Genomic DNA, 18,462 nt, shown 5'->3' with positions numbered 1-18,462 from the left:
GGTTTTGGATTTATGTAATATGGAACGTTAAGGTCTGTTCAGAAATATGAGAGTAGGGTTGAAGCTCTGGAATATAGAAGTAAATCACTCTTGGGTTGACCCTGCATGTGTGTGACACTGGCCTTCAGAACTCCCCCCAGCCATCTGCTGTTCCCCTTCCTGACCTGGCCCTCTTTGCTCTCGTGGCTTCAAAGGGCACCCCTGCTTTGAGTTGACAGGACCCCCCTGCCAATGAGAAAGAGGCCAAGACAACTGGCCAACTCATCCGCTTTAGGGGCCCCAGCTTCCTGGAACCAGGTCCCCCTTGGTCTAAGACTCTCACCTCATGACACGGTTGTGTCAAGTCCACTGGTTATGGCATTCCAGAAGCTCCACCCTCCTACCAGTTAATAATGCAATGATTACATTGGTTTGAAGTTGTGCCCCATAGTCTTTAATCTCACTGGGAAATTGCTTTATCCAGCTTACAGGATAAGTACATTTAATAGCAAATTGCATGGAGGCCAACTGACATTTCTAGATTTTGGAGAGTAAGTCAACTCTAGATCCACTAGATCTTTTGGAACAAGGTGACCTTTGGAACAAGATTATTTCATAACCACTTTCACGTTCTCACGTTTCTTTGAAGATCCTCCTAACTCCTAATTGGTTTCGGACCAAAACGTTCCAAGAATTTGGCCTAGATTATATGTAAACCGGTTGCAAGTTGCATAGGGAATGTGCATGTGCTATACACCGCTGTAGAGCTTTTGACGTCATAGCTGACCGCAGTAATCCCTGTTTACCCGAAGTCATGTTCCGAAGGAAGATTTGCACTGTGGAAATGTTGGAGTTTCTCTCTAAATTCACCACTATAAGTTGATCTGCTTTATATGTGATTGACATAATTTATCAACCAGAACAACTAGGGATAACCCAACCAATGATTTATCTTTGTTGGTGCATTCACTTTATTACTGTAGTATTATCATCCCCAACTGAATCCATAGAAATACAAGGAAAACCAAATCTTCTGTGGTTTCGGAAATATGACTACATGCGGGCACTGGTGGAATTGGAATTCTTTGAAACATAGATTGTTTAGTGAGAAATCCTGACAGCCTGGTGAGATGTGGGCATCTCGTTTAAGACCATCAGTAGCCGTTTTCCCAGAAAACAACTAAACCTTGTGTTGCTTGCGTATGGTGTTTCTCTTGAGGAGGTCACTTGAATAGCTGCTTTCTCTTGTCTTCGAGCACTTCATAAGTCTTGATGTGTTTCTGTGGAAGTCTTCCAACAAGTATTGAGTCTCTTTTTGGGTCAAGAATTCCAGGTTGGCTTTTTATTAAACGAAGCACTGTCTGAATGGGAAGCTTTCCCGAGCATTCTCTTCCTCTCTCATTCTCTCTCCCGTCTATAACTTCAACACGGTTCCTATAAGTTAAACACAGAGAATGCTCTGAGGTGCAAACAGATGGTAGCATCACACATTTAACTGAGTCAGCGTTTGACCGATGAACTGCAAGTGCAACTCTGTTAACTTATTTCACACCATGTCATCAACATATATTTATGCCATAAGCATATTGGCGGGCCTGTTGATCTGTCAAGAGTGTCTGGCTCACATGACATCATACGACATATCATCAGCTGCACCAGTTCAGAACAGTTGAGGATACAATGATACAATGCATTAATAAGACACAGATGAAGCTCTGTTGAAGGGTGGAGGCTGAGCAGACGATGATGGCATTCTCTGAGACTTCTTTCTTCAACACCTCAGCACATGTGTAACATAGAAAGTCTGGAGGCAGATGTCTTTTTATGCAATAGGAAGTGGAACCTTGTAATCCATAGGGATAGGCATGTTGACTCAGAAGTGAAAGCAATGATCAATTACATAATGATCTGATCATTTTTTAGCTGAAATTTAAAATGCATTTTCCAGTTTGTCAGACAGCACTTGAGCACTGCACGTTAACTTTCAATCCGGGGCAGCAACACTGCTCAACGCTCTGTAGGGTGTATATTTGAGTATTATATATAAAGGGTGTGTTTTTCCTTAGCACAGTTACATATTGTTCACTGATCAACGCAACATATACTATAGTCTAGTGGTCGGTCGATATTTTAAAAAAAAGAGCGGGGAGGCTGATATAAAGTCGATGTATATGATATCACACTATTGAATTTAAAGATCATAAAAACACATGCATAACAATTGCTAAACAATATTTTACATAATATTTACTAAATTAGAAATAAACAATTTGAAAAATAATTATATGAAAATAATAATTTGAGCTTGATTAAAAAAATTTATCTGTAATTATTTATACCGTAGATGGTGACTTCTTGATTCTGTAATCACATTATAGTATTTTTCACAATTAAATAAATAAAAAATATGAATAAAAAGGAATATGAATATGCATATGACACAGCGGCCAACTGGATATAGCGCTATAGTTTGAAATCAAGGATTTAAATGTTCGCGTATCGTACTGTGAAAGTGCCCTTCAAACAATGTCAAGAGTTGCCTTCCCTAAAATCTGTTTTATGTCTTCTTTTCCACACATTTGCTCTGGTTTTACTTCATTTTGTTGTCTTTCCCTTTTTTCCTCATTGCATGAACACTCTTATTTTTGTCCAGACTGAATGTTGACTCGTTGATCTTGGCAGACAATATTAAGGAAGCCTCATTTGAACTTTTGGTCTGGAATAAGGTATATTGTGAAAATCGGTTTGACACGTGCTGTGCTCTCTGTGTGGCAACTGGCCCGACTCATCCCAGAAACCTCATTCAACAACACATGCTACAGCCTTCATATTGCATCTGGCATCTTGCAGGTTTCGTTTTCACGCCTAAAAGTGCCTGTCAGCTAAACAGGGTTGAGATCAATGTGCGAAATACTTGTCAATATTCATGGGGGTCCCCATCTCCCGACTGTTGCGCAATACCGATCTAAATTTCCTCAATATGCAGTAGGCCTATAACATTACAATATTTCATGGATGCAATCCAAGACAATCAGTCTATAGCCTACATGACAACACACACACGCACACACTTAACAATTTTTGATAATCCGATATGCTATAGTATTCGTAAAGCAACACTGACATAGGAGGTTGCATTGGCTAAAGTTGTTTGGATGCATGAGCCCCCAAACCCCCCCCCCCCCCCCGGACCCCCCGTGTTTCGCACCCTGGTTAAGATGTAATATTTGTCGCTTAAATGCCATGTCATTTTACACTGTGGCCTAACCAGGTGCGATATGACAAGTTTACTGCAAAAATCAATGTCTCTCCTTAAAGTGAAAATGTTGTGTCATGAGATAAAAATCACAGCCAATCAGCCTGGCATTCATTTACACACCTGAACATGTTTAAAATAACTTTGCTTTGTTCCAGAAAAATGTGGGGTGTTGCAAACTATTCTCCATCCCTATCCCTATTTACAGTAAAGATAAAGAGTCATGTAATTGAACATTATTACATTGCTTATTTAAACTAGCATAGACAACTTCTACACTGAGGATAACAAGTGACTTAGTTAAATGGCCTTTATTTTATATGAACTTTTAATGTGGCATATAGATAGCTATCAACTGTAAATCGGAACAGTGGGATATTTATAAACATTCATTGTTATACATGCTCTATCTGATGATGTCTCATGTGACCCTTTCATGCACATTGCCCAGGACTTGCAAACTCAAAAACTGCTGGGTTCAAAGAAGTTTTCCCGTTTTAAACCTATTTCAACGTACTGGAATCTCAGCTTTATGTGTGTACGTGCCTTTTACCGCGTGTTGTCTCTGTGCAAGTATTATTTGTGTTTTCTGTTTCATTTAATGGGACTTTCACAGACGTTTTTCCCTTTTCCAAAACACAGGAAAATTGCAGCTTAAACCTCTTGCCGGTGTCATTCATGTCAAGTGCTAATTTGAATGATTTGTTTAGCCTCTTATTAAACGTTACTGCTTCCCTGCCCATTAGAACAGGCACCTTATAACTCTGCTGATGGCAGCACAAACACACTTGGCCTCAGGTGAACCTGCGGCGTTCGTAATAAACGTAATATCCGTGGCACTCTGGTAATTTGGCAGTGTTGTTTTGTTAATCAGCAGAGATGTGCTTGCGTTTCTCTCTGGGAACGTGTCCAACGTAAATGCAAATAATGAAGGCTTTGTGTATTTTCCTCTCGCTCATGTTGGCTCTTTTATTAATGACCTGTGTAGGTGTAGTTTTGGAGATGGAAAGCTGAGAGACTTGGGGTTCCTGTCTAGTAGTTAATACACATGCTGTTTTGTAGCTTTGTGGGTGGGTTGTAGTTTACAATATTAGTGGATATGAGTGTAGAAAAAAATGTAGATGGATGTTTTGTGTGCATGGCTTTCTTTGTCTTTCTAGTGGTCGGATTTGTTTAGACTTTAAGAAATTACTTAAGGAGTGCAACAGTTTAGCTGTTTTTGATTGCTAAGGAAAGTCACAGATGTGTGTATATTTGTTGACTGTTTAACAATGGCTTTGAGTGCCCCCTCCCTCCCTTGTTTAAAGAAGTGCACTCAATTGTATTAAATGTGCACTTGAAGCTCACAGTCTTTTTTTAAAAGTAAGCTAAAGTGTGCTTATTTTTCCACTTGGTTCCCGTGAAGGGCCTGCAGTAAATCTTGGCATCTTCTAAGTAGCATAGAGGAGAGGTTATCTACTTTCAATCACTTCATACAGTTTTACTGACCAAATACAGATGTCCTCCAAGACTCATTTGAGGTGGACAGCCCTCCAGAAGAAGTGTTGAAGATGCGACTTGTGCTTGTTTACAGGTGTCCTCTGAGGGAGGCCTGTTTTGCTGGTTATCAGCCGCCACAATCGTTCGCCTCCAGAACGCCGTGACCCTTTCCTCAAAGCCCAGTGCTTACTGAGCAAGTTTTGGTTACATTGTCTCAGCACAACTTCATCCCTCATGACATCCCACATGGTTCAGCTTGAGTATAGATCCACTTTCCTCTTCAGACTGACACAAGATCAGATGTCTCTTATCTTTGATCTCAACCACCACCAGCTGATGGTTCAAAGTGATAGCTCATGTGCTCAGAATCAGCACTAAACCAGCACTACAAGTTCTCAGGGTGCAGAAGGAGCAAGGTCGGATTGACATAATTCCTGTAGTATAAACTCTGGTGTCTTGGCATCCTAAACCTGACTTTTTCAGCAAGGAATGATCAGAATGCTCTAATTGACCACTGTTAGGAAGTGTCTGAGCTATGCTAGAAGCTTTTTGCACTTTGTTATTGTGCATTAGGTGGACACCTTAAAGCAGGGGTGTCCAATCCTGCTCCTGATGGGAAACTGTCCAGGAGAGTTTAGCTCCAACCCCAATTAAACACACCTGAACCAGCCAATCAAGAAACTTCCAGAACCTTCCAGGCCGATGTGTTGAGCTAAACACTGCAGGACAGTGACCATCCAGGAGCAGGTTTAGACACCCCTGCCTTAAAGGCAAGGCAAGTTTATTTATATAGCACATTTCATACACAGTGGTAATTCAAAGTGCTTTACATTGAAGTAATTAAAATAATCACAATAAATACTAATAATTAAAATACAGTGCAAACAGTCGGACGAACAGTGGCACAGAGCTCATTCAGTAAATGCACAGCTAAACAGAAGTGTTTTGAGTCTGGATTTGAATGTGATACTGTAGGAGCACATCTGATCTCTTCTGGAAGCTGGTTCCAGCATAATAGCTAAAAGCAGACTCGCCATGCTTAGAGTGAACCCTTGGTATTTCTAGCTGATATGATCCTAATGATCTGAGTGATCTGTTGGGTTTATATTCAGTGAGCATATCTGCAATGTATTGAGGTCCTAGGCCATTGAGTGATTTATATACCAGTAATAATACTTTAAAATCAATCCTAACTGTAACTGGGAGCCAGTGTAAAGACCTGAGGACTGGTGTGATGTGTTCATATGTTCTGGTTCTGCTCAGCAGGTTCTGCTCTGTCTTTTTGGGAAGGCCAGTGAGGAGTCCATTACAATAATCCTGTAATCCTGCTGGTGATGAAAGCATGAAAAAGTTTCTTTCTAAGTCTTGACTGGAAACAAAGCATCTAATTCTTGCAATATTTTTCAGATGATAGTATGCTGATTTAGTTATTGCTTTGACATGACTACTGAAACCAAGATTCCTGACTTGATTTTTAGTTTTTAGACCCCTAGCGTCGAGGTATGCGTTCACCTTGAGATCTTCATCTTTGTTTCCAAATGCAATGACTTCAGTTTTGTCTTTGTTTAACTGAAGAAAGTTTTGGCACATCCAACTGTTGACTTCCTCATTCAAATTCATTCAAGCTTGTTAAGAGGAAAACCCCTTGAGATGTGACATCTCGTTTTCGAGGGGACCTCAAGAAAAACATACTTCACATACATACATACATACTAACAGAACAAAGACAAAAGCTCTCCATCACACCAAAACCACCCATATCTTCCCCAATCCAACCATTAGATATTAGACAATAAACAGTTAAGGTCATTCACGTAGACAATTGAGGGAACAAAAAAAGATATCAAGCATGAAGAAAACAGTTGCAGCTTGTATGCAAATAATTAAGAAGAGACATCTTAAACTGGTGATCAATGCATTGGCACTGGGAGTCAATGGGGCTGTAGTCGTTAGGTGATAGGGTTAAGTAGATCTGTTTATCTTCTGCATAGCTGTGGTAGATCTGTGTGCCGTCTGCATAGCTGTGGTAAGCAATTTGGTTCTTTCTCATTATTTGGCTCAGTGGGAGCATATACAGGTTGAACAGGAGTGGCGCAAGAATTGAGCCTTGAGGAACTCCGCATGTCATGGATGTCCTCTCAGACTTATGGTCTCCTATACTCACATAATAACCTCTCCCTCCTAAGACAGATGCAGGGTCGTAAATGCCACACAGCACAAACGAATGGCATAGTTTTAGGGATTATTTGGTTTTATGCGGTGCCAACTTAAGGTACCAGAATAACTCAAAAAATGCCGCTGCACAATTAAACAAAATCTATTACAACTGTCGTGATTAAAGAGAAATGTGAAATTAAATGAAAAGTGTAGAGTGTGGTATTGCATTTAGATCTGCTCATGTTGCATCAAATTTCTTTTTATGTTTTTTTTTATATTTTTTTTTAGCTTTGATCATTATAACCAATTACATACGTATCTGCTGATGAAGAAATCCACTGAAAACGCTTGAGTCACTCTCGTGAAGGACACTGTAAAATAAAGTGAAACTACTAAAACGTACTCCAATAATCACTGTTTTATGTAGCTAGTTCAGTCATGAAACTCTAGGGGGCGCAGGCTGATCGGTCCTGTACCTGCAATCTGCAAGCAATCACATCATTACTGGATGGCAGAAGCTGATTGGCCTCTGCTGATCCTTTCAGCCAATGATATTGCTTGCTCAAAATTTAAATAGTCTGGTTCACTGGTTGTAAGCTTGTCCTGCAGCGGTTCCTCTGAAAACCCCTCCACCTCCCCCAGCTCCACCTGCCTAAATCTGTTTTTTTTTTTTTTTTGATTATGGTTTTATGGCTATTAGCTGTAGCAATAATCAACAGCAGCAGCAGAGTAGCAGATCTAGTCCGCCAAGACCAAATACATTAAGAGTGTGTTCACACTTGGCATGTTTGTTTAGATTAAAATGAACCCTGGTGCGATTGCTCTGTTAGTGCGGTTCATTTGAATAAGTGTGAACGCTGCCATCTGAACCCTGGTGCGCATCAAACAAGCGGACCGAGACGCTGAAACGATGGGTCTCGGTCCACTTCCAAACGAACTCTGGTGTGGTTCAAATGAAATATGAACACGGACCAAAGACATGTAAACGAACCAAAAACAGGACATGATGTCACAAGATGCGACCCTAAAAAGGACAGAATGCTTAAGCATACCTGTTTTTTCTCATCATAGTGGCGATGTTACCCATCTCAGTTCAGTACAGGCATCAGAACCGCGTCTCCTCGCAGCAGATCTTCATGTGTGTGTGTGACAGAGGGATTCCTGCCACTGTTTTAACCCCTTTACACATTTTATAAGCTCTCAGCTGGTCAGAAATGTAAGCTACGTATATGTGAAATATACAAATTATACAACCAGTCAGGTTGTGAACATATCCCTTTGCCTTTAGGTTCAGTATATTTAAATTCGGTGTTAAAAAATGGCAATATGAACGCTAAGCGGACAAGGACTTACAGTGTAGGCTGAGATACTTACATTAATAATTACATGTTGTATCCCGACTCTGAGCAGCATTAAGCAGTCTGTGTGAGTAAACATAAATGCCATGTCAGATGCAGCTTCTGTTCCACCTTTGCAATGTAAAGATTGCTTTTCATGAAACAATTTGATTGGTTGCAGGCAGCCTATAGTATTTTGATTTAGTATTTAATTATTTGACATTAAGAAGAATCAGTCCTAGTGACAAATATTGCCACTCAATGCAAAATTACATGCCTGACAGATGTGTGATGTTTTTTTTGTGTGCATTTTTCCACAGGGATGTTGAGTATGGTAGTGTGTACACATACCAGGTCCAAACCATCTCCAGTCGGAGCGAGAGTGAGCCATCACCTCTGTTCACACACCGCCTCGGAGCGCCGTACTGTGGAGACGGTCTCATCCAGAGGTGAGATTGGATGGTTTTCCACAGCCTTTAGAGCAATGGTTCTCAAGCTTCATTAGTCTAACTTGATTCTCTTAATTAACTCTTTCCCCGCCATTGACGGACATTTCCTGGTTTTCACTGTTATACGGTAGGGGGCGCTATTACGCATCTTCTGAAAGAGGACTGATCTCCTGATCAGAAGACATGTGAAGAAGAATCAGAAACAAGCAATAGCATATGTAATCATATGCATTTGTAAAAATAACGCAATCATGGTAAATGGTAAATGGACTGCATTTATATAGCGCTTTCACAGACCTATGGCCACCAAAGCGCTGTACATATAGCCTCACATTCACCCATTCACTCACTCATTCATACACCGACGGCGGTGTCAGACGCCGTCATCAACATTAATTAACATCAACATTAATTAACATTAATCATCAACATTAATTAGCATATAAATCAAAACCGCCTAATGTTACTGAATGAAATGTCGACCAAGGACGAGCTACAGGACTGTGATGATTTAAGAGTCGATCTACTCCATCTGTGTTTTGATCATCGTTCTGAATCCGATCTGGATGTAGTCTTTGACAAATACAAGATTTTCTCAGCTTTTTGCTTAAAATGTTGCTTTTTTATGAAACTGACCCACATTCAAGTTTTGATAAAAAAGAATGCATTTAGCTAGAATAAAATGTTTTTGTTGTTGTTGTCGTTTAAAAGCAGAGGGTCTGTTTTTTATTTCGATAAGTTGCATGTTCAGATATTACAACCAACATTTTTGATAATTTTCACAAAATTTTCATGGGCCCCAGAATATTTTGTGAAAATTATCAAAAATGTTGGCGCTGACTGCAGAAAGAGTTAATCTAACTTTATTAAAATGCTACAAAAATCGTACAAGAACCCCCTCAACTACTATTTTATTAATTAACGTACAGTTCTTGAAAAATCTGGAATCACAAAATTAATTGGTGGTTAAATAGTTTACTTCTCCTAGAATCTGTAAATATATTTTATAGTTATTGGACAGTGTGGGTCCTCCGAGTGAGAACTACTGATTTACAGGATCATCACATTAACCTTGAGGCTCATCCACTGCCTCAACAAAACATTTTAAAGTTGTTGAAAACATACTGTCATATATCTACTGCACGAGGAGGTCCATGCTTTTAACAACATAGATTTATATCCACCATGGGAAATCATCATTATTATGTTTATTATGTATGCATTGATTTATTTCAGGTCCCAGGGAGAGGAATGTGATGATATGAACACTATGAATGGAGACGGCTGCTCCGGCCACTGTAAGAAGGAGCCGTTCTTTAACTGTATTGGTAAGTGTGGAGAGAAAGCGTAAGTGCATCAGCAGCTCATTACAGCCATCTGTCAAACGGCTACGACAAAAGTGCGGCACGCTTTTACACGCACTCAATGCTGTACGTCAGTTTTGGTTGACGGTTTTGCGAGATGTGCCACTGTCTCACTCCGGGGGGAAAGGCATCTTTGAGAGCAGCACTTTAGGAGGAATAGCTTAGCTGGGCTCTTTTATTCACTCCCTCCAGAGCCAAAGATATGTTTTATCACTAGCATTATGACATCCTTGTAAAATCTGTAAGACATTTAATTCAAAACGAACACACTAACAGATTTGTGAAGGATGCCTTGGCACCTTCTCCTGTTCTGTATTATTAATAATAGAAGGCTTTCCGGTTTCTGTTTTTATGGCCGAGTTTGACGAAAGGTTACGTCATTGGAAGACAGCAGTAGGGACATTTAGTTTACTTTTAGACACAAATGCAAAGCCTCTCATAAGTGTAAAATAGACACCAATACTGCTCTTGATACACATCATTGACACCTATTCAGTGTTCAGCGCAACAAACACCCGAAAGCAAACGTGTGAGTGGAAGTACTTACTTACTGTATTTCACATGGTTAGTCAATCGCAACAGGGAGTGTTTAGAAATACAGTAGAAGTCTTAAAGGCACAGTACCACAAAAATGGCCTATTTGATCACAAAGGCCAGAAAGAGGGTGTTTATGAAAAACGAATGTAACAAATAAAATGGTAAATGTACTACCTTTCAAAAGTTTGAGTTAAAACATTGTTTTTTTTCCTCACTGGTCAATTTTGAGATTTTGGGCTATTTGTCTTCAATAACGTGTCTTCTTTCAGGCTTGTGGTGAAAAAAAGTCACATTTAGGTCTTTATTTTACTACACTGTGTCTATTTGCGTCTGTATATTTCTCCTAAATTCAACAAAAGTTGGCGTTGTAAATCAACATGCCGCTCCGCGATCGCTGTCATCACATATACCGGTGGAAAGCTCTCTCTCTCCTGTACAATACTGTCAGATCCAAATATGGTCATTTCCTTTTTATCAGCAACCAATCGTGAAAGTACAATGGGGGCATTTAACTCTAAAAGCGAAATCTCATTGGCTGATGTCAATTTCTGACAATTCCGTTTGTGTTTTTTTTCTGTTCAGTTGAAGGCCATAAATGCTGTTATAAGTTTTGATGTGTTTTAGGTGGTTTGTATTGTTGTTGCTAATGATTTGATAAGATATTGTGTCTGTAAAAAAACGGGGCGAAAATAGATTTTTGTTGGCTGTTGACAGTTTTTTCTGATTAATGGAGTGATAAAAGAGATATCCAAAATCCCCTCGGTAAAAACCTTTGACTCTAATATGTCAACAAAATGAAACAAGAATTTTTAATCTGGCTTTATCCAATGTTCAGATTTCTCTTCTGGAAATATATGCAAATTAGCACATATTTAATGAGCTAATACCTAATTTACATATTTAAACTTAAATATTCTAAAAACTTGTAATACAAAAGATATTTGTCTTAATGTCAGTAATCAACTGGGCAATTTACATGCTGATTTTTATTTTTTTTATTTTTTTTTCTTGTAGTAGGATTTTTTTTTTAAAGAAATTAATACTTGTATTTAGAAAGTATGCATTCAATTGACCAAAAGTGACTGTAAATAAATGTTGTTCTTTTTAATTTTCTATTTGTCTATTTTCAATAGAATTTTCTATTTATTTAGAAATTTCTAAAATGCATCAGTTTCTACAAAAATATGAAGCAACATTCAGAAATTTTTATTTTGGCAGCAAATCAACATATCAAAATGATTTCTGAAGGATCATGTGACACTGAAGACTGCAGTAACGATGCTGAAAATCCAGCTTTGATCACAGGAATAAATTACATTTTAAAATACATTAAAAAGGCAACAGTCATTTTCAAATTGTAATAATATTGCACAATATTCCCGTTTTTACTGTATTTTTTTGATCAAATAAATGCAACCTTGGTGAGCAGAGGAGACTTATTTTAAAGTATGATTTCTCTTTGTAGACTGCTAGTGATATACAAGCACCATTTTCAGAATATCAGGCATTGCACGTTTTTGTCCGAGAGTTTATTTCTACATTTGCTGCAGGAGCCACATCTGTGTGGCAGCTTGAGATATTTGTTTTTGTGTGGAACCATCAGGCACCATCATGAATGAACCGTTTGTCTTTCTGACTGTGCAACTGATTGTTTTTTTAGCTGGATTCCGCTGAACCAAAAGATAGTGTTTGGTTTTCCTTATCTCAATATTGTGTTTGAATTAGGTTGTCCAGAGACAGTAAATTGCTCGTCTCATTGTATCTGAGGAATATAACGATATCGCGGGTTCGGTGTGGCACAAACGTGCATATGGCTGTGCGCGAGGCCACGTGAACGCTAGGTGTGTGTGTGTGTGTGTGTGTGTGTGTGTGTGTGTGTGTGTGTGTGTTTGTCCCCCTCTGCAGCCCCTCGTTTCAACATCAGCAGAGCTGAGCAAAGGGGAGCTCTGGAATTTATGTGAATGCTCGAGCCAACTTGGCACGGCATGCCTCCGTCCTCCTTGCTGGAAACCCTTACACTGAGAGACAGACAGACAGACAGACAGACAGACATCCCTTTATCACTAAATATATGCTCATTATCACTATTTTTCTCAGTCTTATTCTGTACAGAAGTAAATTGTTCTCAATTAGGTGCTCAACTGACACTGCTTGTTTAATTGAGTAACACTTTACAATAAGTTCCCATTGTTTAAAGTGCTCCTATTTAGCTTTTTTTCAGATATTACCTTTGATTAAGTGTGTAATATAGTTGTTTGTGAATGTGCAGAGATCAAAGTGCAGATAAATGGATTTATTGTCTCTCAAAAGAAAGAAGTGATTCTGAACGGCGTGAAACGAGTCGTCAGTAATTTCAGTCTTAATGCTTAAACTTAAGTAGGTTTGTGTTAAATCTGCATAATGCCAGTCTATGCTCTTCATTGCCAGTGGACAACGTCAACTTTGACCCTCAAACACTGTAGTTGTATCTGAGACTGGAAGAGTTTGGTTCGTGTTGTACATGTCGAGAAGACGCTGTTTTCTGCTGACAAAGCAAATCCACTTCTGAAGGATGAGGACTCGGGCTCGAATTGATACTGTAAAACTGTCCGCATGTATCAAAAGCAAAATTCAGATATGGTAATGGACGTTTGGTTTCCGACACACACTGTAAGGAGCCGACCAATCACATCAGACTGGGCCGTCTGACCAATCAGAGCAGATTCTCAGAAAGAAAGAAACCGAATCCTTCATCAAAACGTTTCAGACACTGTGAGAAAAGAGCTGAAGCTGCAGTGTATATTATGAGAAGATTAAAGTGTTGCATGTACATCTAATATAGGAGACCTCCAAAACAAAATTAGAAGCCTAATAGATGCACTTTGAATTACAATGAGCAATAGAGATAGAGAACATTTTAATAATGTATTAGTAAATGTAGAAATTAACATTAACTTTAGTGTTGAAGTGTTGTAATTGTTTGTCCATGTTAACCAATGGAACCTGTGGAGTGTTGCCATTCAATTGTTTAAATTAGTTTTGGTTAATTTCGTTACATTTTTTAAATGGTCTCTTTCTTAGTGTATTATGCACTGGTTTTATAATTCGTTTTATTTGCACCACTAATATTCAGTTTGTTGAACTGCCAGACAGACAGAGTAGGAGTGGATGGAGACACAATGTGGGAGAGAAAATGTGATTGGAGAATGTGAAATAGTGAGAGACAAACAGAGGAACGGCTAAAACACTTGAATGAGGAACAGCGGCTCCAGGGCCTGGAAAACTCATCCCAAATATCCCAAAACTCAACAGCTCTCCTGTCTGGAAAACCATGATGGATCCGAAACCTGAAGAATGCTGCCTTCGGTGGTAGGAAGGCATGAAGGCACATCTGAAACCAATGTTTGCGCAACATCTTGTCTGCCAAGATGCCTTCATCTGCTCGGATTCTGACGGCAGCATAGATCCAAAATGAATACCCGTCAGTGGCAAATCTGAGAAAATACTCTGCAATTGACCGTTCGCAAAGACCCGCCCCCTTTAGTTACTGTTGCTATGTCCGACAAGCCACGCCGCTCTCACGCAACACATGTTCTCACTCAGTGAAAAATACATTGCAGAGGTATACAACACGCTGACAGACAGGACAGACCAGCTTACTTTTGATATGAAACAAAGTCTCATCTTTCAAATTTGGTCATTTTGTAAAGAAATGTAAACAATAAATACCGTTTTGTGTCTCTTTAATGTGTCGTGACAGATCGCTAGAGCCTCAGATAAAGCTGCTCGTGAACCGATCATCTCTTCCTTCTAGTTCATTTATAGCATCAAAAAAACATGAATGAACATCAGAAGGAATGTTGTTTTAACCGCGGGAAGACGTCAGAACACTCCGTTTTTCAAGTTCAAATCCTCCAACGTTAATCTACTAACTCTCCTGACTGCTTTGTCGGACAAAAATGGCGGATTCGGCGGATTAGGATTGGTCAGATCGCCTGTTAATCAAACTCTCTGAAGGGTCAATTAGCTGGTAACTTTATTAGGACCTGCAGCATCATGGATTTAAATAGTATTTGAGAAGGACAATCTGACTCTCACTGTTGTAAATTACGTAAGCGTTTCAGATCAGAAATTAAAGCCTGCTAAATAAAACATCTGTTGCCATTCTTCACAGCTCCATGTGCCGGCACACATGTTGAATATCGCTCACATTAAGCCATCAAAGTGAACATTTTAGGAGAAAAATACTTTTTTTTAAGTGGGTCCACTTTCATTTTCTTCTATGACATGATGCTGTAAGTGTATCAAAAATGACCTCTTTTTGTTTGTCTCAAAATGCAAAATAGAGTTTCATGGCTAGTGGAAATATTTATTTGTTGAACTCACTCATCATTGGCTGGTGTGGGTGTGTAATTCACTGCCTAATGATATCCAGCGATCTTGTGTGTGTCGTTTAAGAACACAAACAAGGACATTAGAGTTAGCCAAAGCTAAAAGGAAGATGGAAAGAATAAAATACATTCTCATGGTTACAAAACTAAATGAAATAAACATAGCCATGTAGTTTTAGTAAATTATATATAATATATTATAAATTAAAAACTCTTTTAATTAAACATGATATGGTAATAAAAGTACCGTTGGGCACAGAATTCACATGATATACATATATATATATATACACTCACCTAAAGGATTATTAGGAACACCTGTTCAATTTCTCATTAATGCAATTATCTAATCAACCAATCACATGGCAGTTGCTTCAATGCATTTAGGGGTGTGGTCCTGGTCAAGACAATCTCCTGAACTCCAAACTGAATGTCAGAATGGGAAAGAAAGGTGATTTAAGCAATTTTGAGCGTGGCATGGTTGTTGGTGCCAGACGGGCCGGTCTGAGTATTTCACAATCTGCTCAATTACTGGGATTTTCACGCACAACCATTTCTAGGGTTTACAAAGAATGGTGTGAAAAGGGAAAAACATCCAGTATGCGGCAGTCCTGTGGGCGAAAATGCCTTGTTGATGCTAGAGGTCAGAGGAGAATGGGCCGACTGATTCAAGCTGATAGAAGAGCAACTTTGACTGAAATAACCACTCGTTACAACCGAGGTATGCAGCAAAGCATTTGTGAAGCCACAACACGCACAACCTTGAGGCGGATGGGCTACAACAGCAGAAGACCCCACCGGGTACCACTCATCTCCACTACAAATAGGAAAAAGAGGCTACAATTTGCACAAGCTATCCAAAATTGGACAGTTGAAGACTGGAAAAATGTTGCCTGGTCTGATGAGTCTCGATTTCTGTTGAGACATTCAGATGGTAGAGTCAGAATTTGGCGTAAACAGAATGAGAACATGGATCCATCATGCCTTATTACCACTGTGCAGGCTGGTGGTGGTGGTGTAATGGTGTGGGGGATGTTTTCCTGGCACACTTTAGGCCCCTTAGTGCCAATTGGGCATCGTTTAAATGCCACGGCCTACCTGAGCATTGTTTCTGACCATGTCCATCCCTTTATGACCACCACGTACCCATCCTCTGATGGCTACTTCCAGCAGGATAATGCACCATGTCACAAAGCTCGAATCATTTCAAATTGGTTTCTTGAACATGACAATGAGTTCACTGTACTAAAATGGCCCCCACAGTCACCTGTTCTCAGTACTAGTCATATGATCACACATTAAATTTGACAATATATATATATATATATATATATATATATATATATATATATATATATGTGGGAGGGACAATGGAATTTAACGGATTATGTGTTTTTTGTGTGTGTTTTTTTCACACAAAACCCCTCGCCATAACAGCTGTTTAAGATTACTGCCAAATTATCTCAGATGATAAACACTACACACAAAAAAAATTGCGTTTGCCATTTGTTAGCGAGCGAGCGAGCGAGAGAGAGAGAGAGAGAGAGAGAGAGAGGGGAACTAGTCAATGACTTTGAGCACAGGAGAACGTTTTCCTTAAGAATATACTAAAGCTAAAAGCAAAACAAAACAATCAAAAACTAAACAAATACCAAAAGCTATCAATCATAGTGTGAAAATAACTAAAACTAAACCATATTGGTATGAATAATTGAAAATTAAATTAAAACTACATTCAAAACTAATAACCTTAAATAAAAATGTCATGTGATTGATCTGCTGAAAGAACAAATGTATAAATGTCACTTGTTTTCAGCATATACCGCTGTGATCTTTATTTCCTCTTATTATCATTCGGATGAAGATGAAACTGTGAGGACGGGGGTTTTCAATCTGCACACGGAAAACAAGAGAAGACTTTCTTTAGTTCAGGCTTTATTCACTGTCATATTACTGTACTTTTCCCAGAAATATTTTTGTTTAAATGTACAGTAAATTTAGTGTTTGTTTGATGCTAACATGACAAACTTCTCTTTCTGAAACATGATTATGTACACGTGTTTGTGTGTGTGTGTGTGTGTGTGCAGATGAGCCGAGCATGTGCTACTATTATGACGGCGACGGCGTCTGTGAAGACTTCGAGCGGGAGACGGGAGTGAAGGACTGTGGTCTGTATACGCCGAATGGTTTTCTGGACCAGTGGGCCACCACAGTGGAAGTGTCCCATGAAGACAGGCTGTACTGCCCAGCCGACGTGGCTGCAGGATATCCTGCTATTACTAAGGTTTGTGTCCACCTAGATTCAGCCTTAAAGGAACACGACTTTTTGGGACTTTAGCTTATTCACCATATCCTCCAGAGTCCATACATACCCTTCTCATCTCCGTGCGTGCCGTAACTCTGTCTGACGCACCCACCGCTAGCCTAGCTTAGCACAAAGACTGGAGGTAAATGGCTCCAGCTAGCATACTGCTCCCAATAAGTGACAAAATAACGCCAACATTTTCCTTTTTACATGTTGTGATGTGTATAGTTACATGACTATGTGGTCACATGAGACACAGCCATCTTCTAACCGTTCTAAACTGCGAGCAAATCAATCCGCCCAAGTAGCAGTGCTTCGCCTTCTGAGAATATAGTTCCCAGTATGTCTACGGTTAGAAGATGGCTGTGTCTCATGTGACCTTGTTATTTGTGCACGCTGTGACTATACAAATCACAACAAGTAAAAGTGTAAAAAATGTAAAAAGGAAAATGTTGGCGTTATTTTGTCACTTATTGGGATCAGTATGCTAGCTGGAGCCATTTACCTCCAGTCTTTGTGCTAAGCTAGGCTAGCGGTGGGTGCGTCCGACAGAGTTACGGCACGCATGGAGATGAGAAGGGTATGTATGGACTCATCTAACTCTGGGGGATACGGTGAATAAGCTAAAGTCCCAAAAAGTCGGCGTGTTCCTTTAAGATGCGTTCACATCGACAGTGATGGAGGTGTTATGACTTTATGAGGAGGCCAGTCACGTCAACTCACTGCCTTCTGTGCATTACATCATTGTGCCTTTGTATTGCTCGACTTTGCATTGCCAGCGGTTGCTCAAATGAACAATTCTCATTGACATTGAATGGCCGATTTGTTATAAATTGGGGTCTGTTTGAATTCACTTTAGATGCTTTGAACATTCATGGACGAGCCACAGTCTTTTCACTTGCTATCTGATGCATGTCGCTCACAAAAAAGACACCCAATACCCTAAAATCAACACCATTGATATTTTCTTATATTCTATCATGCATGAATGTATTAAATACAGTATATTATGTAAAGAAAATGGTCTAGTTCTAAAACTATTCAAGACTTTTAACTCTGTAAAGCTTGACATATGAAATCCTTTTTTCTTTAAATGGAAAAGTTTACTTGACTTTTACGCAACATATTATATATTTTCCATGTGTGTTTTTGTTGAGTATCAAATATGATCCATCAGGCTTTTGGGGAGCGTTCATCTCTCAATCATCATTGCATTGCATTATATGTTT

The 18,462-nt window shown here is 39.3% G+C and overlaps 1 protein-coding gene across 1 annotated transcript in view; it reads left to right on the top strand.

Moving 5' to 3' along the window:
* pappaa (pregnancy-associated plasma protein A, pappalysin 1a) overlaps positions 1-18,462 on the top strand; it is a 100,381-nt gene that overhangs the window by 27,164 nt on the left and 54,755 nt on the right. Inside the window, exons 9-11 of the mRNA XM_084413643.1 lie at positions 8,529-8,657; positions 9,894-9,985; positions 17,016-17,212. Of these exons, the coding sequence (XP_084269769.1) occupies positions 8,529-8,657; positions 9,894-9,985; positions 17,016-17,212 (418 nt within the window). The remainder of the gene's footprint in view (positions 1-8,528; positions 8,658-9,893; positions 9,986-17,015; positions 17,213-18,462) is intronic.

Source organism: Rutilus rutilus (assembly GCF_951802725.1).
Source record: "Rutilus rutilus genome assembly, chromosome: 7".
NCBI lineage: Eukaryota > Metazoa > Chordata > Actinopteri > Cypriniformes > Leuciscidae > Rutilus > Rutilus rutilus.
The sequence above is the reverse complement of the archived record's forward strand: the minus strand, read 5'-3'. Positions and strand labels throughout refer to the sequence as shown.